Below are 24,394 nucleotides of genomic sequence, written 5' to 3'. Positions count from 1 at the left end.
ATTTTGCGGCCACACTCGCCCCAAGATCGGAAAATCCTGCCCAAGGTCAACGGACCTTTGCATGGTCCTGTCCCGCCCACTACGATTCCCGTGATGGGCAGGACGGGAAGATTGCACCCTGATCCTCTCAAGCAAAATTTTTTTTCTCCAGCCTTCAAGTTCCAACCCCTCCAGGGGAAGGCCACCAAGGCCATCAGTCAACAGCGCAGCAGGCCACCTCAACCTCAGCTGTAGATCCTGGGGAGACACCTGGGTGAAGTGGGAGCATGAGAAAGAATAAGAAAGGATATGCACCTACTGGGCACAAGCGAACCGAGGCACCGGCAGTGATAAATCACCACTGTGCTTTATAATTAAATATCACTTTGTTCACCCATTCAGAGCCTCCACAATGTCAATGCAAACCCTGCACAGACTCGGTGCTCTTTCCACCCACCATGGGAATCATAGCAGGCGGGGCAGGACCATGCAATGGTCTTCAGGCAGGATTTTCCAGGTTTGGAGCGAGTGCAGCTAAAAAATGTGCCCTCAATATTTGGAGAGATTTCTCGCCATCAGTGCCAACAAAATTATCTCTTTTTTTTTCAACGGAACCGACAGTTTGGTAAATTTCACCCAGAATTTTTATTTGGTGTGAAGATCAAAATTAAACAAGGGATGTGAATTCTGGCCAATGCATTATAAAGTCTTAACATTATTTCTGCACAACATTTGTACTGTAAGAATTCATACTGGGAGTGAACAACTGGGAATTTGGGTATGTACACATGAGTGCACATTGGGTTTGAGAGGAGTATGAGAATGGCAGCATTATGTCATTCCTACAATGATGACACTGTAAAGATGCGCTGCTTTCAAAACTCAGTGTTGGGATAGCCTTTGCCGTAATCTCTCCCCTGAGGCTCTGCAATCTGAAGTTCTGCTCCCGGAAGAGTAATGGGCACAGCCTCCCCCTCCTCTGCAGGGCACTGGTTCTAGTTACGTTCTGCGGTACATCAATGTCGCTGCGGCTGTTCTATAGTAATCGATAGAATAGCTTGCTCCATAGGCTTCATGATCCTCCTGAATCAAAAACTGAAAGGAAGAGAACATCAAAGGCGTTCTAAGGATGCCCTGCTGCTCACTTTCCCCTTTGCCATTGACCCCAATGCCTGCAGCAGCTCAGGCCAAGGAGGGTGAACCTGCACCCACGCAGGAAAGCCTTAACAGGCCGGGGCCCTCTAATCCTCCGACCGCCAGATCAACCCCACCAAAGTCATCAAAGTCAACAGGGCTGAGCAGTCTCTGTCTCTGTCTTAGTTGTGGAATATAACAAAGTTTTGAATTCACAATGGTAGCAAGTTTTTTTACACAGAGGGTGGTGAATGTTTGGAACATGGTTCCTGGGGAAGTGGTGGGAACAGGTACAACAGCAGCATTTAAGGGGCAATCAGACAAATACATGAATAGGATGGGAATGGAAGGGTACAGGCTCCACAAGTGCCCGCAGTTTTAGTTTAGGCAGGAATCATGATCAGGCTGAAGGGCCCGTTCCGGTGCTGCACTGTTCTTTGTTCGTTGTTGGCGTAGAACCATTGCACTTGTAAGTATATGTTCACTTGCACAGTTAGGAAGTGTCTTGAATTTTTATCTTGCAGTTAGTCGTTTCAGTGAATGCAGGCATTTAAGGGTGTGGTTTCTCCATCAGAGTCTGATAATGTCTTCCTAGAGAGCCACTTCTTTCACGTTAATTGCGATTACTGAGTATTGCAACACGAGGGTGCTTAAGCACTGGCCATCATTTTGTGAGAGTGCAGTCTGGGCACTCATTAAGCGATCCATTATTTACAGCTCATCAGGTTCTGAGCTCTGAGAATGATGTCTGCACAGAGTGTACAGGGAGGGTCAATGCACCTCCTCCTGTTGTTGCACTGATGTAAGATGTGGGTGGATGTAAAGAGTTCTCAAGGGGATTTAAACAGGCTGTGTGGGTGGCAAGGAATACTGTAGATGCAGTTTGAGGATTAAAAGAGTGAAGCTCTCCACTGTGGTCTGAACAGCCGAAAATCAGAGTCTGCCCTGGATGTTCAGAGAATGATGGGGTGAGCACAGAATCACAGAGTTGTTATTATGCCGTAAAAATTCTATTATGTTGTGTGCATCCAATCATTTCTGGCTGTCCCCATTCAATTTACTTTTGAGCTAACATACAAATAAAGAGGCAAGTGGCAATTTTGCCTTAACATAGAAACTAGAAGCAGGACTAGGCCATTCAGCCCTCCCAGCTTGCTCCACCATTCATTTTGATCATGGCTGATCATCAAATTCAATATCCTGATTCCCCCCTTCATCCCATATTCCTTGATGTCTTTAGCCCCAAGAGCTATATCTCATTTCTTCTTGAAATCAGACAACATTTTGGCCTCAACTACTTTCTATGGTAGTGAATTCCACACTTCACCACCCTCTAGATGAAGAGATTTCTCCTCACCTCAGTTCTAATCCTCAAACTATGACCCTAATTCTGGACTTCCCCCACCATTGGGAACATTCTTTCTGAATCTGGCCTGTATAATCCTGTTAGAATTTTATAAGTTTCTATGAGGTCTCATCTCACTCTTTTGAATATAATCCTAACTGTGAATATAATCCTAACTGACTTTGTGTATCTCATATGACAGATCTGCCATCCCAGGAATCAGCCTTGACTGTACTCCCTCTATAGCAAAGACATCCTTCCTCAGATAAGGATACCAAAACTGCACACCCTACCCCGGATGTGGCCTCACCAATGCCATATACAATTGCAGCAAAATATCCCTATCCCTACACTGAAATCCTCTCAATTCAAAGGCCAACATACCATTTGCCTTCTTTACTGCCTTAACTGCAGAAGGGACTGAGTGTAGGGTTGAAGTTCTGTAAGTGCAATTGGCTGCAGCCTTCCCGAGCGTGAGGCTGGTCACATCGGGAAAAGTGGCCCAGGGAAATTGTGGCCCATCAAAACTGATTTTTCCCGCTCCGCTAGCTACTCGATCAACACAGTGGGGCGGGAAAATCGCTTCAAGGTTTCTGTATATCAGAAAATATTTGGCTCATGCAAAGGATCAAACCAGCAACATGGCAAACATTAAGTTGAACAATTTAATTCAGCTGTCATAAATCAAGGTACAGGGAGAGCAAAACATAATGTGTGTCACAAATAAGGAGCCACAGCCTGACAGCCACAGAGGGTTGAAAACCAAATATTAAAGGATAGGTATCAGCTGCTTACTCTGCCTGGAATTTGTTAACTATGGGCCTCGCTACCATGTTGCCCTCCTGCTCTGACAAAGACTAGACTCAAAACGTCAGCTCTATTCTCTCCCCACAGATGCTATCAGGCCTGCTGAGATTTTCCAGCAATTTCTGCTTTTGGCTCTGAGACATCCTGGCCCTTTACATTACCATCCCCATCCTCATTTGGTGGAAGAGGGATTTTGTTCCTCCATGTCTCTCTCAATGTCTTCCTCTTTTGTTGCACGAGGTTGTGCCGGGCACAACAGACAGCGATGATCTGGGACATATTCCGTGTTGGGGGATGGGGAGATGGAGGGGGGGTTTGGTAATGGACAGCCCTGCCTGATTGGTCCAGATACCTAAATCTCATCTTTAGGAGCCCTGATGTCTGCTTGATCATGGCCTTTGAGGAGGCAGGTGTGGCATTCTCACTCTCTTTAGTGGCATTCTGCAGACGGTGAACTGGTATCATCAGTCAAGCCTTCCCGGTTATCCCTTCTCCCAAGGAGTCAGCCCTGCAATCGCTAACGTTCGTCAAAAACTTGTAGCACCTGAGAGTGGTTCAGAATGGAGGCATCGTGAAAGCTCCCTGGATGCCATTACAAACATGCAGGATTTGTCCAGTATAATCACAAATTAGTTGTGTGTTCAAAGAGTGAAAATCTTTTCTGTTGATCAATGGCTGACACCAAGGAGCTCTCAGTGACACAGCTATGAGTCAATGCCCCCTTGCATGCATGAGAATCCTGTAATTGCTGCAAAACACAATGCTCTGGTTGCCTGGCTCTTGCTATCTAAATGGAATTAGACAGATTGCCACGTTCTCCTGAAGAGGGTATTTGTCATCTCCTGAATGCATTTCTGTGTCACTTCTCTTATCCAGCCTCCACACCATCCTTCCCCACTGACTCTGTCTCCCTTATCCACTCTCTACTCCATCTTTCCCCGCTGACCTTGCCTCCCTTGTCCAGCCTCCATGCAGGTTATCCTATCAGCACCCATTCTCACGCAAGAAGTTGACATTTCTGAGCAGTCTCCAAGAAGGTCAAAGCAGCGGCTACTCATTTCAAAGTCAACTTCTCCAACTTTTACACATTAAGACTCCAGGTCCAAATGTGGACATTTAATTTGGATGGGGAACCCAATTTTAGCAAGCTGGTCTTTAAATGAGCATGCAAATGCATGCAAAATGACTTCCCAATCTGTTTTCCAGGAGGTTCGACCTGCCTTTAAATCCCCCAAAACTTAATTGCAGAAGTTCAGCCTGTTTTTGGCAAACTGATTTTTGGCACCCTGCCAAATTATGATTCACCAGCCCGCCAAGCTTCCCGCTGCAGGTGAACCGGGAAGATTTGGCCACAGCGACTGTTTAGACTAATCTACTAAGCAAAGGGGATAGAGTTAAAACATTGAATGTTCCAAATATAATTGGATGTCATTATTACAAAGCTAATATATATTAGACAGAAGATCTTCAACAGCTGTCCAACGCCTTCTTGTACTTCATTTATGCACTTAGAACAGGTGAAACAGATGAATTGCTTGCAAAAGATAAAGAAAGCTTATATCAGCCTTTCAACTCTTATAACTTGGGAGATCAATGACATCAGACCAATGGCATCAGTGAAATTTACTTCACATAGTATAACTCCACCTAAATCACAGTGTTATTTTCCCCTTTTGTTGTTTGACATTTATGATAGGACATTTATGATATGTTTTCATATTATACTTATGACCATCATTTATCTACTTGAATAAAACTCTGACATTTTGTAAAGTGATTGCCTGCAGGACCTTTTATAACCCTTCTTCATACCGTCATAAATCCATCCAGCAAACCCGAGCCTGGTTTGGGGGGTGCTTGTAATCTTTCCATTGACCATTTCTCGATTATAGAAGCGACTTGGCTGTTCTCAGTGTTGAGGATCTGGAATCCTGTCATGTTGACTCCGCTGTAGCGATAAGGCTCCAGGTCCAAGGCGAAGATGTCCTGAAAGAAATTTTCTACTGTCAAGGCAAATTGTTTATACTCTAAATGAAGAATCTTCAAAACATTTTTTGCGGGCTAAGAACTCTGGTCAACAGAATACGCTAACCATTCCAACATCCCTATCCACAAACGCCATAGTACTCCTCTAAGTAAGGCTAGTGAAAATCATGCTATAGAATCATAGAATCCCTACAGTGCAGAAGGAGGCCATTCAGCCCACCGAGTCTGCGCCAACAACAATCCCACCCAGACCTTATTCCCATAAACCCTCATATTTACCCTGCTAATTTCCCTGACACTAAGATTAACTTAGGATGGACAATCAACCTAGCCTGCACATTTTTAGATTGTGGGAGGAAACAGAAGAACCCAGAGAAAACTCACACTGACATGGGGGAACGTATAGACTCTGCACAAACAGTGACCTGAGGCCAGAATTGAACCTGGGTCCCTGGCACTGTGAGATAGTAGTGCTAACCACTGTGCCACAATGTCACCCCCTAAGCTTGTATAGATGGTTATAATCCAGTGCAATGCTTCACTGTCACAAACAGTGAACTTGGTGTTAAATATGGCACTGTTCCAGCATGTGAGGTGTAACTTTTTTCACGGGGTAAATATTAAATTTGAGGATGAACCATCAGGTGCACACTATGGAGAAGCTGTGCTATTCCTAGACCGGGAAACCTCAATGAAGGGGCAAACACATTAAGCTGGAGATCAGCCACATGCAAAAGTTCAGGCAAGGTAAATGGTTAAGTGACACGCAACTTGGGCTTTAAAAGCCTGTAGGTTCTGGAAGGTAGGTAATGCAGAGGTAAGGAATTTCACAGTTTTGATCTATTAAGGAATAATGAGTGCACAGGGCCACAGAATTATTATCTCACAGAAGGAGGCCATTTGGCCCATCATGCATGCACCAGCTCTCCAAACGTGCATCATGGCTTAATACCATTCTCCTGCCATTTCCCTGTACCCCTGCACATTATTTCTTTCCTAATGCCCTCTTGAATGCAATGCATTGAATGAGTCGCATATGCGAGTACAATCTTTAACTCAACATACAGCAAAAGAAACCAAAACGATGTTATCCAAGCTCTAGAAATGCACTTGCCCAATGCATTAAATTGGGGAATTGAGGGACAATAAGGTACAAACAAGTCCGCTATTCATCCATGAAAATCATTCTCAACGTATCATAAAACAACAATAAATTGCTCAACGGCTTACCAAGGTGGTGAAAATGTAATGATAATATTCAGTCATCATCCCCATCGACAAAGCCTGCAAAAGAAATGAACGGGCAGGTCAAGATGCAGCAGTTGCCTACATAATTACAAGAAATCTACAGTACATTGCACCGGAGATTAAATTTTACGACTTGAATAGGATTAGAACGCATCACGTTAAACATAACAGCAGGTTGGTCAATCAGGTGCTAAAAGCAGTGAAAGGGTGAGTTGTATTCAGTCTCTAAGATAGTCCATATCATTAAGTAGCGAGTCTGACTATCAGGGTCCCTGATGCTGTTACAAATAATAAGGTTTAAGGAGCGTAATTGAGAAATTGCATGCAAGCGCAATGATATTTTACTGGTTAGGTTAAGCTTCAAGCCACTGCTAAAATTCATATGCATAATCCCAAATGTAAAACCTTCCATGAACCTGTGGAATCAGGCAGCTTAATAAAATGCAATTATTTTTCTTTTTATCTTTCCATTTAAAAGTATTCCTTGATGTATTTAAGATTGGTGACCTGGTACAGTTGCATGACTGCAGCTAAAAATTAGGTTATCAGAAACTTTTAAAAAGCATTTTCAATATAGGTGTGCACCCTTTCCTCACTGAATCAAAAGTTTCCGCATGTCTTTTGCAGTTTCCCACCAAACCCTCCAGTGTTGAGAGGACAGCATCGCTTAAGTGTGCTGAAGGAATGATTACATCCCTGTTGATACTGATTCCCATCCCTCACACCAGGTATCATTCTATTTATGCCAGGTATGTCAGTAAAGGACTGCTTTGCATCTCTGTCCAGTGATGCAGAATGAAATGAGATGGCCTTGCGTGGGATGTCACGAGTGTGGAGGTCATTTGCTCATCACAGTCAAAACAATGGAGCTGGAAAGCAGCAGTATTGAGAATCCGAAGCAAAAACAGAAGGGGTTGGAATTACACAGAACTTGAAAGGAAAAGAGTGCCAAACATTTGAAGTCCATCTTCAAGGAGGTCAAATAGCAGAAATTTCATCCCCCTTTTTTCAAACTTCGTTTCCTGCATTTCCAGCATTCTTAACGCAGAAAAAGCACAGAGAGAAAGCTATTGATTTCCTTTTCTCCAGTATGTGCCAGAGCAACAAGTCTTCAGGATATAAAACATACACAGAGAAGTGCTGGGAATACTCAACAGATCTGTAGAATAGTCAGATTCAAAGCAAAACACTCAGGCTGGAATTCTCCAGTCTCACATGCCCCGCCAATGCTGCCAGTGAGAACAAATAATTTGGCACTCTGCCAAACCTCCATTCACAGCAGCGGGACTGGAGAATCCCAGCTCATAAGTTCATAAGATATAGGAGCAGAATTAGGTCATTCAGCTCATCGAGTCTGCTCCGTCATTCGAACATGGCCGACATGCTCCTCATCCCAATTTTCCTGCCTTCTCTCCATAACACTTCAACCCATTATCAATTAAAAATCTAACTCCTCTTTAAATTTATTCACTATCCTAGCATCCACTGCACTTTGGGGTAGTGAATTCCACAGATTCACAACCCTTTTGGAGAATTTGCTCTCCTTTATCCTAAGACTATGACCTCTTGTTCTGGAATGCCTATAAGAGGAAGCATCCACTCCGTGCCTCCTTTATCCGTACGTTTTATCACCTCATAAGAACGTAAGAAATAGGAGCAGGTGTAGGCCATCTGGCCCCTCGAGCCTGCCCTGCCATTCAATAAGATCATGGCTGATCTGCTGTGGCTCAGCTCCACATTCCTGCCCTCTCCCCATTACCCTTAATCCCCTCGCTTATCAAAAACCCATCAACCTGCGTCTTAAAAACATTTAGCGAGGTAGCCTCCACCACTTCAACGGGCAGAGAATTCCAGAGATTCACCACCCTTTGAGTGAAGAAGTTCCTCCTCAACTCCATTCTAAACCGCCCCCCCCTTTATCTTGAGGCTGTGCCCCCTAGTCCTACTGTCCTTTCTGAGTGGGAAGAGCCTCTCCACTTCTATCCTATCCATCCCATTCATCGTCTTATACGTCTCAATGAGATCTCCCCTCATTCTTCTAAACTCTAACGAGTACAAGCCTAGTTTATTCAGCCTCTCCTCATAGCTCATACCCTCAATTTGATCTCTCATCAATTCTTTCAAATTCCAGAGAGTATAGACCTAAACTGTTCAATCTCTCTTCATACGACAAACCCCATGGCTGTGGGCCAAGCTCTCTCCACAGACACTGACAGACTTGCTGTCTGTTTTAATTTCAGATTTTCAGCACCTACAGGGTTTTATTTTTATTTCAGAATACAAATGGCTGTTACCTCAGACGTTTTGAAACAGATAGAAAAGGACAAGATTTAGTCAACTTCACTTAAGCTTAAGAAAGCCTTTCAGTCAGTTTAACCAATTATGTTGTATATATTTCAAAATCAATGGAAATATTAAAAGCATTAAAGTCAATCATAAAATTTTGTGGCTGATTGTTAAGTGATATTGAGATGATACTACAGTTTAAAATCTTTCACAATTAGGCCAGGATTTTCTGATCGTTGTGAGGCCATTGGACTTTCTGCTGGCTCCATAGAACTATATAAACCCAACTGTGCAGAAAAAAGCCATTCAACCCCTCAAATTTGCCCCGTCTCTCCAAAAAAGCATCTTACACAGGCCCAGCTCCACACATTTACCATGGCTATTTCACCTCACCTACTATCTTTTGGACACTAGGGAGCAATTTGGCATGGCCAATCCATCTAACCTGCACATCTTTGGATTGTGGGAGGAAACCAGAGCACCCGGAGGAAACCCACACAGACACAGGGCGAATGTGCAAACTCCACACAGACGGTCACCCAAAGCTGGAATTGAACCAGAGTCCCTGGCATTGTGAGGAAGCAATATGGCACCATGCCACCCCTCACAGTGTCCTAGAATCATAGAATCTTACAGTGCAGACAGAGGCCATGCGGCCCATTGAGTCTGCACCGACCACAATCCTAACCAGGCCTATCCTCATAACCCCATGCATTTACTCTAGCTAGTTCCCCCTGACACTAAGGATCAATTTGGCATGGCCAATCCACCTAACCTGCACATCTTTGGACTGTGGGAGGAAACCAGATCACCCAGAGGAAACCCATGCAGGCCCAGGGAGAATGAGCAAACTCCACACAGACAGTGACCCGAGCCGGGAGTCGAACCCAGGTCCCTGGTGCTGCAAGACAGCAGTGCTAACCACTGTGCCACCCCTCCATAGGGAAATCCATCATAGTGGGGCCAGAAAACCCCACCCATAGGGCTTGTACTTAGAATTCACATTGCTATTAGGTAGAATAGAATCAAGAGACCTGATGCAAGCCTCTTCATAATTGTACAGTTATGGAATCATAAAATGATACAGCACAACGGGAGGGCATTTGTCCCATTGCATTTATACCAATTAGTACCACTCCCCTGCTCATTCTGCCTTACCCTGCCAAATGATCTCTTCAAGGATTTGTGCAATTTTTAAAGTTGTTATTGAATCTACTTCCTCCACCTTTGGCGCAATGTGTTCCATGTCATAACAATTCATTAAAAGAAAATTCTACTAATCTCATCTCTGATTTGTTTGCAACACACATTTAATCAATGACCTCTGGTCCTTCAGCCATCAGAAACAATAATTCCTTATTTGTTCTATAGAAACCATCATGACTGAGATTTAACCACCTCCTTATAGAATCCCTACAGTGCAGAAGGAGGCTATTGGGCCCATCGTGTCTCACCGACTCTTCATCAGAGTACTTCACCCATCCCTGTAACCCTGCTAATCCCCACCTACATGTATTGGGACACTAAGGGGCAATTTAGCATGGCAACATACCTAATGTGCCCATCTTTGGACTATGGGAGCACCCAGAAGAAGCTTACAAGGACACAGGGAAAATGTGCAAACTCTACACAGTCACCTAAGGCCAAAATCGAACCCAGGTCCCTGATCCTGTGAGACTGCAGATGTAACCACTATGATACCATGCTGCCCTCTTGCTCTAAGGAGAGCAATTAGAGCTTCTTCAGTCTCTCTCTCTAATTTCTTCATTCGTTCATGGGACATTGGCATTACTGTTTGAGTCAGCCTATTGCCTATTCCATTTCAGAGGGCATTTAAGAGTCAACCACATTGCTGTGGATCTGGAGTTTCACGTAGGCCAAATCTTCCCTAAAGGACATTAGAGAACTAGATGGGCTTTTATAAACAATCGACAATGGTTTCAGGGTCATCATTAGATTTTTAATTCCAGGTTTTTATTGAGTCCAAATTTCACCATCTGCCATGGGATTTGAACTCTGGTCCCAGAGCATTACCATGGGTCTCTGGATTATCAGTCCAGTGACAATACTACTAGACCATTGCCTCACCTATGTAATGGAAGTTCTGCATAATTTCAAAGACATGTCCCTCTGAGCAGCCTTCTTGCACCCACTGATAAAGTGCTGAAAGAAAGCGAGTCATGTGACTGAATTGTGCACTAACATTCACATTTCCTGTTCCCATTTTGTATTTCTTTTTGCTGATGGTTGTGCTCCATATGAAATATTGGGCTGGAGTTTATGTCACCCATCGCAGCAGGAAACATGGCGACCAGGTCTATTTCATCAGATGAGAGGTTGCTTGCCAGTCTCCTGGCAACAGAAAAAAGAACTCCTGGGATTAAGTGAGAGCGAGCCAAGTGAGAGGGGAACTGCTGCTGCTCATTATATTCAGGTATCATCAAATCTGCCTTAATTAAGCTCATTACTGATCCAGTTGATTCCAATTATCTCTGAACCGCCTGGAATTTAACGGTGGCTCAAGGATTACATGTAATCATTTGTATTTCCTAAAGGGAATGGCCGCTCTTTACAAAGCACAGTGTGTCTGATCAAGGGAACCAACGACATCAGGTCGGAGGTGGTGCTGAAAGCCACAGTCCTGCTCCTACCTCCAACTACCCTGGCCACCACCTTTTTCAAACCCTATCCCCCCCAGTCCCATCCCACTCTCTTTGATTCTCAACCCAGTCTCCCTCAACTGTGGCCTGGATCCCTCAGTGACCTTTCCCTGGGTACATTACTCGCAGTAGCCATTGTTCCCGGTAGGGGCAGTCAGCAACAGAGAGCAGTAGCAGTGGGATGGTGGAGGGGAGGGGTGGGGTGGTGGAGGGGAGGGGTGGGGTGGTGGAGGGGTGGGGTGGGGTGGGGACTGTGCAGGTGGAGGTAAAAGTCACCACCTTATATGGTTGATGGCTATTGCTCAAACTAATCATCATTTCCAATTAAAACTAAAACATTGAAATATTAAGTTGACAGTAAATATTCCAAAGGATAAAACTTGACCTCATTTTCACCAACCCACCTGAACGTATTGGTAGGAATTAACTATCTTGTGGAAATTAGGCCCTGTCTTCACATTGAGGATATTCTCCATTGTATTGCATGGCACTCCCACTATGTTAAATATGAGATATTTAGCACAGATCTACCAGTTCAAAATTAGGCACCCATGAGGAACTGTGGGCTACTGACATCAGCAGAATTGTATTCATCTACAACCTGTAACCTCAGATTGGACTGCTAAATGACAAATAGCATTCATGCCACACAAATACAGGCACAATGTGTCTTCAAACCATCTTCAATAAGAGTAAATCTAACCATCTCCCCTTGATGTTTAACAGCATTACCATTGCTGAATCTCTAACTATAAACACCTTATTGACCAGAAAATTAACTGGACCAACCAAGTTAATACTGCAGCTAGAAGAGTCAGTCAGAGGCTGGGAATTCTGTGGCAAATAACTCACCTCCTGACTTCCTAAAGCCTGTCCACAATATACAAGGAACAAGTCGGGAGTTTAATGGAATGTTCCCCCCTTAAGCTGGTTGAATGCAGCTCTAACAACAATCAAGAAGTCAACAACATCCAGGAAAAAGCAGCACACTTATTTACAACCCATACACTACCTTAAACATTCATTCCCTCTACAACCAACGCACAGCGACAGCAGTGTGTGTACCACGCACAAGATGCATTGGAGCAACTCACTAAACATAGTTCAACAGCACATTCCAAACCTGTGGCCCCTATCACCTAGAAGGATAAGGGGAGCAGAAGCATGGGAATATCACCCCCTACAGGTTCCCCACCAAATCACACACTATCCTGACATGGAATATATCACTGCTCCTTCATTATCAGTGGGTCAAAATCCTGGAACTCCCTTCCTAACAGCACTGACAGTGTCCTACACCAGATAGAGTGCAGTGGTTCAAGAAGTTGGCTAACTGCCACCGTACCTTGTCAGTATAGTCACATCCCTTTCAGAATAAAATAAATGATTAAACAATTTTAAAAGGCAATTGTTATGCTAATTTCTTGTGGAGTTAAAACAAAATTAAATATCTATCAAAACCTAAAGGCGTTCATGAGGGTAGTTTAGATGTAATGAATTCAGTGATTCCCTGTGCTGAGCAAAGGTCAGGAATTCCTCGAAGCTCCTTCTGCTTTGCCAGCATTACTTTGCCGACGGTCCAATGGAATTCCCACTGATGTTCATATGTGGGTTTTCCTTTTGCTGTTTTTCTGGCAGCAAATTAACTCTAGTCAAGTAATAATAACCCCAAGGCATTTCTGCCCAATATCTTTCTTCATCTGAGAAAGACTAGAATTAATATCAATGTTTTTGAGATGTCAAAGTATTTGTTTAAGCACTATGCAGCTTCAGCATCAAGAGAAAAACACAGTGGTAAGAAAGACAAACAACTGCCACTGCCATCACCCCCCAATCAGCCTCTCTTCCATTTCATAGAATCCATACAGTATAGAAGGAGACCATTTGGCCCATCGAGTCTGCACTGACTACAATCTCACCCATGCCCCATTCCCATATATTTGTCCTGCTAATCCCCCTGAGACTAGAGTCAATTTATCATGGCCAATCAACCTAACCCACACATCTTTGGACTGTGGGAGGAATCCAGAGCACCCAGAGGAAACCCACGCAGACACAGGGAGAACATGCAAACTCCACGCAGAGTTGCATGGAATTGAGCTGGAATTGAACCCGGGTCCCTGGTGCTATGAGGCAGCAGTGCTAACCACTGTGCCACCGTGCCACCCATTATTTACCATTATTCTCCCAAAAAAATGACTGAAATACTTTTAAGAGGCATAGCCCTGTGTGTGCATACATGTGTCTCATTTATATTGACAAAATTATAGACAAGGCCGTCTGATTGGAATCTGTTATAGAAGTTAAAAATTCACCATCAAATACAGCATTTACCGTAGGCAGCAAGTTCTTAACATTTTGCTAATGGAAATACAATGGCTATCTGTGAGCATATCTTATCAACACTGTGCACTTTAAGTCTCATAGACATGTTCTCATTTTGGACATGAAGGCTAGGATTTCCTGGCCATTCTTGCCCCCGCTGCCATTCAGCCAAATCTCCGTTCACTGCAGTGGGACCAGAGAATCCCGCCGACTAGGGCAGCTGGAGAATTCCGTCCTTGTTTCTTTTTCTAAAAACCACACAAATCAATCAGTTTTCAAACAGAATAGCTGCGCCCCAACAAATTCTGACAGATCAATGTAAAAAAACAACTGTGGAAGAGTGTCCTTAAAACAGTTCATATTGAATTTTAAACATCGCTTAGGGGACCCAAATAAAGACTGTTGTCACTACATTTGGTTAGAATACATAATTTGGCTATGTCCTTAGAAATAGTCACCTGCTTCAAGATGCCTGCTGCCATCTCATGACCACAGTCAAATATTACGTGGAATTCCTTGTTCCTTTTCATTTCTTTCAGCAAAGGCTTGGAATCCTTTGTGTCTGCTGGAAGCTGGCGAATCTTTAAGCGGATACTGTACCGAGATGGAGCTTTAATGAGCTCTTGTAACCGAATCAGACCTTGAGAACATGAAAAAAAATGCAAACACAACATAAGATGTCTGACCTTGTGGGCGAAATTCATCCTGTCACAGAGTAAAGAAAACTAATTGGCATTTACTCACTCCGCTGCACATTACACAAAAATACAATGAAACAGTTGAATCTTCTTTTAAGGATAACTGATGTATTGCTCTGTGCCCATGTGTGACATGTATGCCAATGCAGCAATTAAACCTCCCATATGCCAGTGCACACTTTCATATCCCGCCTGTGTCAAAGGCCACTTGCTGAACTGCATCACCTTCCACTGACTGACCTATCTACTGAAATACATTAACTTTTAATGACTATTACCACAGCAATGAATGATGCATATAAACTGTGCTTAATTCATTCTGCACTGTAAATAATACATTTACAATTCCACTCAAGGCTCTCCCTATCATAACATGGCTTTTTTAAAATTAGTTTTGCTGGATTTTAGTGCTGTTTAAGTGGTGGAATCGCAAAAATGGAACTCTTTACTAGTTATCACAGTTAGAATTAAACTCTTGCACATCAGAGATATCCCAGTAAGTACAGTGAAGCTCCCAACAAGCATCTTAAACCCTAATTCAAGTCTAAAATGTATTTACTACTGTCACAAGTAGGCTTACATTAACCCTGCAATGGAGTTACTGTGAAAATCCCATAGTCACCACACTCCAATGCTTGTTCAGGTACACTGGAGGAAAATTTAGAATAGCCAATGCATCCAGCTAGCACATTTTTCGGACTGTGGGAGGAAACTGCAGCACCCGGAAGAAACCCATGTAGACATGGGGAGAATATTCAGGCTCTGCACAGAGAAGCCAGGAATCAAACCCGGGTCTCTGACTTTGTGAGGCAGCAGTGCTAAACATTATTCCACCGTGCTGCATTGAACAGCTCTCTGCTGAAGATTAAGGCTATTTTTTTTAATTTCTACATCAAATTCCCTAATGGTTTACCTAAAAAAAAATTGGGCACTTTACTGTTAATTTGTGCCAAACCCTCTTCAGTTTTATGCTGTGGACTCACGTGCATTAGAAGCTGGGGTGAGGTTGTTGACCAGGGAGTCCGGAACTGATTGAAACCCTGGCCTCAGAGGTGACAATATAGAGTTAAGGCCCCGTGCACCACTCAATCCTCCAGCACATTTCTATTTCATGTTGGTGCAGCATAGTATATTAGTTATTGATTCTCAGCCATGCAGTGCCCTGGCCCTTCACCCGGCTTTCTCAACAGAAATGAATTTTTTAAAAACTGCAGTGAAAACTATCAATGCTGCTCTTTAAACCACACACCACTGGATTGCGTTAAGCATTAGAATCACTTAGTAAGAGGTAAATGATAGGAAGAACAATCTGTTTTCAAGGCTGAAATGTTGGCATACAGTTAATGAGGATAAGCTGCAGTGTTACTTTGCCAATGTGTGGCTGTAGCCTTCAGACTATAATTATAAAGACAAAGAAGGTTCATGAATCACTTAATAATCAGCCATCACTAGATGAGATACGTCAGTTTACAGAACAAATATAGTTGTATTCTCAGGTTTTCTCCGGTAAGAACTGATCATTGATTGCCTGAGGGAATTCCTATGAAGGATCTCAGGGTACATTGATCACCTCAGCTACAGTCATTGTATTGACTGACACAGTGGCATGAAAACACATTTTAATGCAGGGGGGGAGGGAGGGAGAGCAGCGACTTTGGAAACCTTTCATACGTTTGCAAAGTTGTTCTGGCAATGCAGCACAACATGCCTCATCGAGCTATTGGTTATCTATCCTCCCCAGACTCTCGGCTAGCTCATTCAGTGGGTAGCTGAATAATACAAACTCAGAAGGTCCCTGGCTTTCAGTGCCAGTTGATTCGCCAACGTCAGCCGAAAACTGCAATGGATTTCAACACCCACAAGTTAGGAGCCAGAAAAAGATACCAACCTCTTGACTGCTGTTCACTAACCACAGAGTAAATCACATGTGGATATGTTGCCTGGTGTGGAGGGCATTAACTATAAGGAGAAGTTGGAGAAACTTGGTTTGTTCTCACTGGAACGACGGAGGTTGGGAAGCGACCTGGTAGAAGTCTACAAGATTATGAGGCATGGACAGAGTGTATAGACAGAAGCTTTTTCCCAAAGTGGAAGAGTTTATTACTCATAGGCACAGGTTTAAGGTGCGAGGGGCAAAGTTTAAAGGAGATGTGCAAGGTAAGATTTTTTACACAGAGGGCGGTGGGTGTCTGGAACTCGCTGCCAGGGGAGGTCGTGGGAGCAGATACAATACTGACTTTTAAGGGGCGTCTTGATAAATACATGAAGAGGATAGGAATGGAGGGATATGGTACCCAGAAGGATATGGGGTTTTAGTTCAGTCAGGCAGCATGGTCAGTACAGGCTTGGAGGGCTGAAGGGCCTGTTCCTGTGCTGTAATTTTCTTTGTTCTTTGCTCCTTGAGTGAAGGATCAAGCAAGGATCAAGCCCCTTGCAGTCAAAAAACCAGTTACAACAATACGTTTCCAAAGCACCTTTTACAAAGCAAAATGTCTCAAAGCACTTCACGGGCACTTCATCCAAGACTACTTGACACTGAGCCACATGAGGAGCTTTAGAACAGGTAACCAAATTCTTGATCTAGGTCTGAAGGAGCTTCTTAAAAGAGGAAGGAAAACAAGAGAGGCTGAGTGTTTGGTGAAATTCCAAGGCCAAGAGACCTGAAGACATGGCCAACAATAATAAAATTAAATTGGGGGTGCACAAAAAAACAGAATTGGAGGCACACAGAGATGTTGGATCTTGAACTTGGGTGAGCTGGATATTTTATGAGGTTGAAGACAGATTGGGAAAGAATTTGATTAAACAGGTCTAGAAGCAACAAATGAGCTGAGGCAGGGTGGAGCAGGCAATGTTATGAAGCTGGCGGAAGATCTTAGCAATAAAGCAGATATGTAATTGAAGGTTCATCACAGTGTCAAATACAACACTAAAGTTGTGAATGTTCAGGTGAACAAACCATGAGGATGTGTCTCTGTATCATTGTGACAACTTTATAAACATATAGAACATAGAACATAGAACACTACAGCACAAACAGGCCCTTCGGTTGCGCCACAAGTTGCGCCGATCATATCCATACCCACCAGGCCTATCTATAATTCTCAATCCCATTAAATCCCATGTACAAGTTAATATAAAAATGTAGAAACAGCCGAAAAAACCTGCAAAAGCTTCAATTTGCTCAGAAGAAAAGAAAGGAAAATTCCCATTAATTGTGCCAGACACGTATTCCCCCAAAACAAAAGATCGTGGACTGAATTATTGCTTTGAGTCAAAAGAACGGAATGTCACTTAAGAGCCTTTTCCTGTTCGGCCTCAATTTGTAGCCCAGGACGGACAGATAATTGAACAGAAATGGGCCTTGAATAGAAAGTGGAGGCACTTCCATCAGAAACCCCTATCAAAGGGGACATTCCTCCCTGAAGGCCCTTGGACCTCTGTATTTCCATCCACCCCAGCCATCCCCTGAGACCCCAATCACCCTCATCGCAACCCCACAGTTGTTCCTCAATCTGATTGGCCGACAGCTCTCCAAGGTGGGGCCATAAGACCATAAGACATAGGAGCAGAATTAGGCCACTCAGCCCATCAAATCTACTCCACCATTCAATCATGGCTGACATTTTTCTCATTCTCCTGCCTCCTCCCCATAACCTATGATCCTCTTATTAATCAAGAACCTATCTATCTCCGACTTAAAGACACTCAATGACCTGGCCTCCACAGCCTTCTGCGGCAAAGAGTTCCACAGATTTACCACTCTCTGGCTGAAGAAATTCTTCCTCATGTCAGTTTTAAAGGAGTGTCCCTTCACACTGACTTTGTGCCCTCGAGTTCTAGTCTCTGCCATTAGTGGAAACATCCTCTCCACATCCATTCTACCTTGGTCTCTCAGTATTCTGTAAATTCCAATGAAATCCCCCTTCATCTTTCTAAACTCCATAAGTATAGACCCAGACTCCTCAGCCCCTCCTCATATGACACACCTACCCACCTCCATGACTCCCTCATAAACTTCATGCCAACCATGTCCCACACATCCCCATGGCTCTTTATAGCCCCATGTTAACTTAATGCCAACCCATGCTACCCACCCACCACCCTTTGTCTTTACACCGTACATGCCAACTCACCCAGTGTGCACTATACTCAGACCTCATAACTCATGGTGAGATTGAAGAAATAATGTTCTAGGTGTCTATTGCAGACTTCTCTGTATTTTTAAAATTTTCCAGTTAAAATCTTTTAAATCCTTTCAAGTTGTATTCCTAGTCACACATAAAAGACAATAAATCTCTTCACAATCTGTCAATCAAATGGTACATATATGGCCCTTCACCGCCATTGTGATAATGAAAGCTCGTGGAAGCAGTCATTAATACTATCAGGCTTATGTCAACAAACAGCAAAATAATAAACACCAATTCTTTTCAACTGCGGTTTGGATTTTGTTACAAAAGTTTAAATGGCATGGGGATTTAAATGACTTGACAGTTGCACCAAATATATTCACTTTTTATGTACATTCATGGCTACTCTTAACAATGCTTCAGAGTTACCTTTATTCTCCCAAATTAGGTACATGAATTCTCCCAAAGGGCATCTGATCTTTCCCAAAGGGAAGGGTACTTGGACCATTCCAAGTAACTCCTAAAGTCCACGATTCGTACTTTGGACATTCTAATAATGAAAACTCCTTCTCCTTTAATACACTTTTACTTGTGCAGACCCGTCCTCCCACCCCACCTCAGAGAAATGGTGTGTGCTGGGTTCAGGAGTGGGAATTCCAGAATTGGGTTTTTGTAGTCATTTTGACCAAGGTGCAGGGACCTCTGAGTGTCTAGTCTCTAAAACTGGATGAGTAAAACAGTAACATAAAGAAATTGCTCTTATCTTCCTCTCATCTGTAACACATCATCTACAATGGGGAAAGAAATTTGTCCTGGTATGTGATTAAAAGTTCAGTTGCTGTGCTCAAAAAAATTATTATTTCTGGCAATTCATAGCAGACATTGGAAGCTTCCTTAACTACTGCCAGAGACTAGATACGCAAGTCCCAGTCACTATCTTGGTAACTATTTGCCATCAAATAGATAAAATCGCTATAAGCCTTTTAGAATTCTTTCACCAGCATTATGGAGCTCTTAATTCACAACTCAAAATGCGTCAGTTATTTTAAATACTAAAGTGGGGAAACACTTTGTCAAAATGTTATTTCAGTCTGACTAAATGATCCTGTCAGCTTCTAATATGCACACCTATTCTTTAATTTGTATGCTTAAAAATTCATTACGACATCACAAATTCCTCATGCCTCCTTCTATCCTTTTGAGTCGCTGCAGCTATCACCACAAGCCACATTGCAAGTCAGATAAAATACATTCTAATTAAATAAGGATATATAAGAAATAGGTCACTGCATGTTCCTTCAGGGAAAGCTGAGATGCAAACTTTATCTCCTACTGAGGAACCGCAGAGGTGAACTTTAAATTAGGGACCACGCCTGTTTCATTTCCTGTGAATATATTTTGTTTGACTGTTCCAATTTGTTTGCTAGCAATTTTTACACCATAATACGCTGCCCACGTGAAAAGCATTGAACTGGCTCATGAGTTATTGTGTAATTATTACTCAGTCATCTCTACACAGGATAAAGTCCATTGGGGGGTGATTCTCCCATCCCATTGCACTGCTTCTTTAGCTCAGCGGACTGGGAAACCCAAGCAGAGGCCACTTTGTGCATTCCTCACTAGCAGGGAGCTGGCTGTCCAACCCTGCTGGGCTGAAGGGGAGGCAATTGAGGACCCTCAGAGGGTTGGGCACTGGGGTTGGGTGCCCATTGGACATTGTCACCATGGCAGTGCCAGCCTGGGCTCCCTGGCATTGCTCAAGGGCAGAGTGACAATGACCCGAGAGCACCTTGGCACTGCTCATCTAGTTTGGGACAGTGCCAAGGGGGCAGAGCCTGATGGGGGGTAAGGCCTCACAGAAGATAATCGGTTGGGGTTGGGGACCTGCTGCCACTCTGATTGAGGTGGGCCATCGGGGTTGGGGGGGTGGGGCAGTCTACTGATGGAGGGCATCGGGGCTGCATGAAGGTGGGATTATCGGGGCGGTAGATTGGGGCTGCCAGGGGTTCGGGTCAGGAGGTCTGGGGGGTGCAGGGCGGGGTCAGTCTGGGCCTGGGTATGTTCGGTGGGCTAGCAATCGGGCCATGGTGGGGCGGGGGGGGTCACACAACCGGTGACGCCGGGAATCGAGCTGGCCCGTGATTGGGAGGCCAGCAGAGAGGAGCCACTGCACGTGCTTCGATCTCGACGCTAACAGATCAGCACATTCACTGTGCTGCCAGCCTTTTCAGTAGGAATAGGCCCGATCCACTGATTTCTGGAGTGATTCACGCTAGTGCAGTGCACAGAGTGTGGGAGATTCATTTTGAAATTCCCGCTGAAAAAAACAATGTGATTTACTCCAGTTTTTATGCAAATTTGACGCTTAGAATTTTTTGGGGAGAATCACCCCCATCATATTTTGTTATCCTTATATACAAATGATATTTTCAAAATTGGAAGTGATATTGAATTAAATGTGCAGTTGAACAGGTGGATTTCCCAATACTAAGAAAAACCTTTGGATTATCGTAATTTGGGAAAACCATCCTTGTGATGCTCCACAGAATCTCTGTTTCCCAGAAGCAATGGCTCCTTTACAGACCTTCTGCCTTCAACTCCATTAACTTCCAACATACAAGACTCTCTTTTTTATATCCTGACTGTTCTAACACCAATATTTCCTTCCGTAACTACAGGTGCCCTGGACAATATCAGCATTCAATGAAATACTTAGACTAGATATGAAATAAAAATAGTGCGTGCCGGAAGTTAATGGAGTTGAGGTGCGGATCAATGATTTAGTCGAATGGTCGAATGCCACAAGGCTGAATGACCCGCTCCTTTATCTATGTTCCCACATAAGCTTGCAATGTGGTTTGCACAGTGAGTCAGTCAGTGTCTGAAGGAAAAAGCCAAAGTTAACGTAACATGTTGCCGTTTATTAGAGCCCGTCTAGTGAAAGGTCACATCCAGGACACAGACTTCATTTCACTTTCAGATGTTGATTGACCATTTGTACTTTCACACTACTCCCTCTTTTATTATTACAACTGGAATACCAATTATGCAAAAAATAATTTAAAACCATCTGTTTCTAGGCAAAAGATTTTTCACCATAGATACACAGAATTTTTAGATAGAACTACCAGGCTTTTTATTGTTCATTAGCATCACTCTGATGCGTAAATTATTCAGTGCTATAGAGTAAATACGTCAGACAAATTGTTTTTCATCAGTTCAAACCCGCACATTATATTTTTTAATTCCACTTATTTAATTCTGAGGAAAACGTAATTATTTTTAAAAAGTGGCAGTCACTTTATTTAACATGCTGACAGGAAAAACAGCATGGTGGCACAGTGATTAGCACCGCTGCTTCACAGCGCCAAGGACCTGGGTTCAATTCGGGCCTTGGGTCACTGTCTGTGGAGTCTGCACGTTCTCCCCGTGTCTGTGTGGGTTTCCACAGGTGCTCCGGTTTCTTCCCACGGACCAAAGATGTCCAGATAAAGTTGATTGACCATGGTAAATTGCCACTTAGTGTCCCAAGATGTGTAAGTTAGATGGATTAGCCATGGGAAATGTGTGAGGTTATGGAGAGAGGGCCTGGATAAGGTACTCTGTCAGAGAGTCGATGCAGACTCGATGGGCCGAATGGCTTCTTCTGCACTACAGGGGTTCTATGAAACTCAGGCATTAGAATGTTCTCATAAATGGCAAACAAACAAAGTATATTCTGGCAAAATTCTAGTTCCATTAGCACACTCTTTCTCAGGTAGGTACATGGCACAGATATTATATGCAAATCAGAACTAATGCTAATAAATCACCTCATGAATCACTAATGGACTTGAAAATAAGACCCTTTCGTAAAGTACCAAATTATTTCTTTCCTTCATCCTCCCCTTCCTTTCTTCTTTCCTTCTAAATAAGCACATGGGTTGAAAAAATTGTCAACTGAGATGCAGCCCAACCTACTCTTTGGGCTCAATCCATGGATTATTTTTCCATCCTTGACTGAAGCTGAACCGCTATCGGCAGAGAGGTTTAAAGTTTGATGGGAGAAATACTGTTTCAAGGAATCGCTTTGCTGCTTATCGTGAAGTTGTAACAATGAGTCCTTAACATATTTCCTTGGGATGCTGAAATGAACTTAGACATCATTGGGCAAACGCGGCTCAATCCTTTCGATATGAAAGGGCCGATGCAGTTCTATGAAAGTGTGCACATTTAATGTCTTGAACAAATAGCGCAAGCTAACCTAATAGAAAGATTCCTGTGACTGTTCTGGCTGGCTCTGTCATTGTCTCAGTCTGCCAAATCCTTCTATCTGTTTAAACATGTTCCATTCTCAAGAGTAAATTTAGTGCTCCATTTATATTGCTGGTCCTTTGCATGTGGATTCAGGACAATTCTAGTCTCACCTTGGCTCCATCTGACAATGCAGATCATGGATCCAGTGAAATATAGCATACAAAACATTCATTGTACTTGCATTTTTATTTGGAAACCAGATTATAACAGAAAATGAAATTACATGTGAAACACAACCATGACAACATAATCTGGTTCTGTAATTGGAGCCCAGCACGACACCAGTAATGAACGTTAGGGACATGCAAAATATAAACCTCTCAAAATTTAAATTAAATTTCCCATCTGTATATTAGGGCAGTGGAGTACAATGGATGGGATTTTCAAGCCTTCCCACCAGCAGGATCCCCTGGTCCTGCCAAAGGTGACTCGTCAACCCCCACCCCACCCCAAGCTGTGGGTTTCTTGATGGTCAGATAGGCAAGCCACGCAAAAAGCTGTAGATGTTGGCAGGACCTGAACACCCCAATGGTGGCCTGTTGTGAGAGGGGGATGGTAAGGGGCAAAAAAATCTCACTCAGTGTGTAATAATAAAATTCATTTTTGGGAAAACAGGTAACTCACAGCCACAACAACATTAGCACGAGTTGATTAAGCACAAGCGAACTTTGTTCCTGTATAAAATCATAATTAAAGTGACTAAAAGGTGCCAATTACAATATTCGCAGGGCCAGCTGTGAACCAGGTCGGAGTGTTGAGACTGAAAATCACAGGGAACGCTCAACTTATAGGAAAGGAGCCATGCAGTGCCCAGCTGTTAAGGATATTTGTGCGTAGCGTGAGGGAGGCATTTTGTTCATTGATAAGCAGAGGAGCAATAATGATCTAGGTGGTCGGGAGGCACTAACACAGCCATTAGCAACTAAAACTATTTAAGGTGTCAAGGCAAATAACATACGAGGACTTTTCAGATCAGAGTGAAATGATAAATTAAAATCATTTCAGAAATAATGAAGCGGTGCTGAGCATAACTGTGTTAGCACTCAGTACCAGGCTTCATGGGTGACATAAGTTACAAATATTGGTCCACTTCTAAGAAGGTAAGCAGGGCTTGGCTGAAGAACACTGAGAAGTGGAGTGAAGAGTAAATGCCTGGACAGCTTCTGTTCCATAGACCAGCTATTTATAGGATGGTTTGGGAGCAGGCCCCAGCATAGCCTGGGAGTAGGCCATACAACTACATTCATAAATAAAAGGTATTCAGCCAAGTAGCTGAAGAAGAATTTCAAACATGTGGAAAGAACTTATTTTATAGACAAAACAATAAAGTAGAAAAAGTCCTTTCCACAGAATCAGGAGGCCAAAATGTATTACCTCATCCTAATGGTCTTTGAAAGGTGATGGTGATCTGCCTTCTTGAAGGGCTGCAGTCCATGTGGTGCAGATACACTCACAATGCTACTTGGGAGGTAGTCCCCGGATTTTGATCCAGCAACA

General features: G+C 43.3%; 1 protein-coding gene across 1 annotated transcript in view; it reads right to left on the bottom strand.

Moving 5' to 3' along the window:
• LOC145345151 (glutamate receptor ionotropic, kainate 2) overlaps positions 1-24,394 on the bottom strand; it is a 442,001-nt gene that overhangs the window by 235,312 nt on the left and 182,295 nt on the right. The window contains exons 4-6 of the mRNA XM_080192821.1: positions 14,229-14,410; positions 6,482-6,535; positions 5,078-5,251 (exon numbers count right to left, since the gene is read on the bottom strand). Of these exons, the coding sequence (XP_080048947.1) occupies positions 5,078-5,251; positions 6,482-6,535; positions 14,229-14,410 (410 nt within the window). The remainder of the gene's footprint in view (positions 1-5,077; positions 5,252-6,481; positions 6,536-14,228; positions 14,411-24,394) is intronic.

Source organism: Carcharhinus amblyrhynchos, chromosome 7 (genome assembly GCF_965287045.1).
Source record: "Carcharhinus amblyrhynchos chromosome 7, sCarAmb.v2.hapA, whole genome shotgun sequence".
NCBI lineage: Eukaryota > Metazoa > Chordata > Chondrichthyes > Carcharhiniformes > Carcharhinidae > Carcharhinus > Carcharhinus amblyrhynchos.
This window is presented reverse-complemented; position numbering and strand designations above follow the sequence as displayed.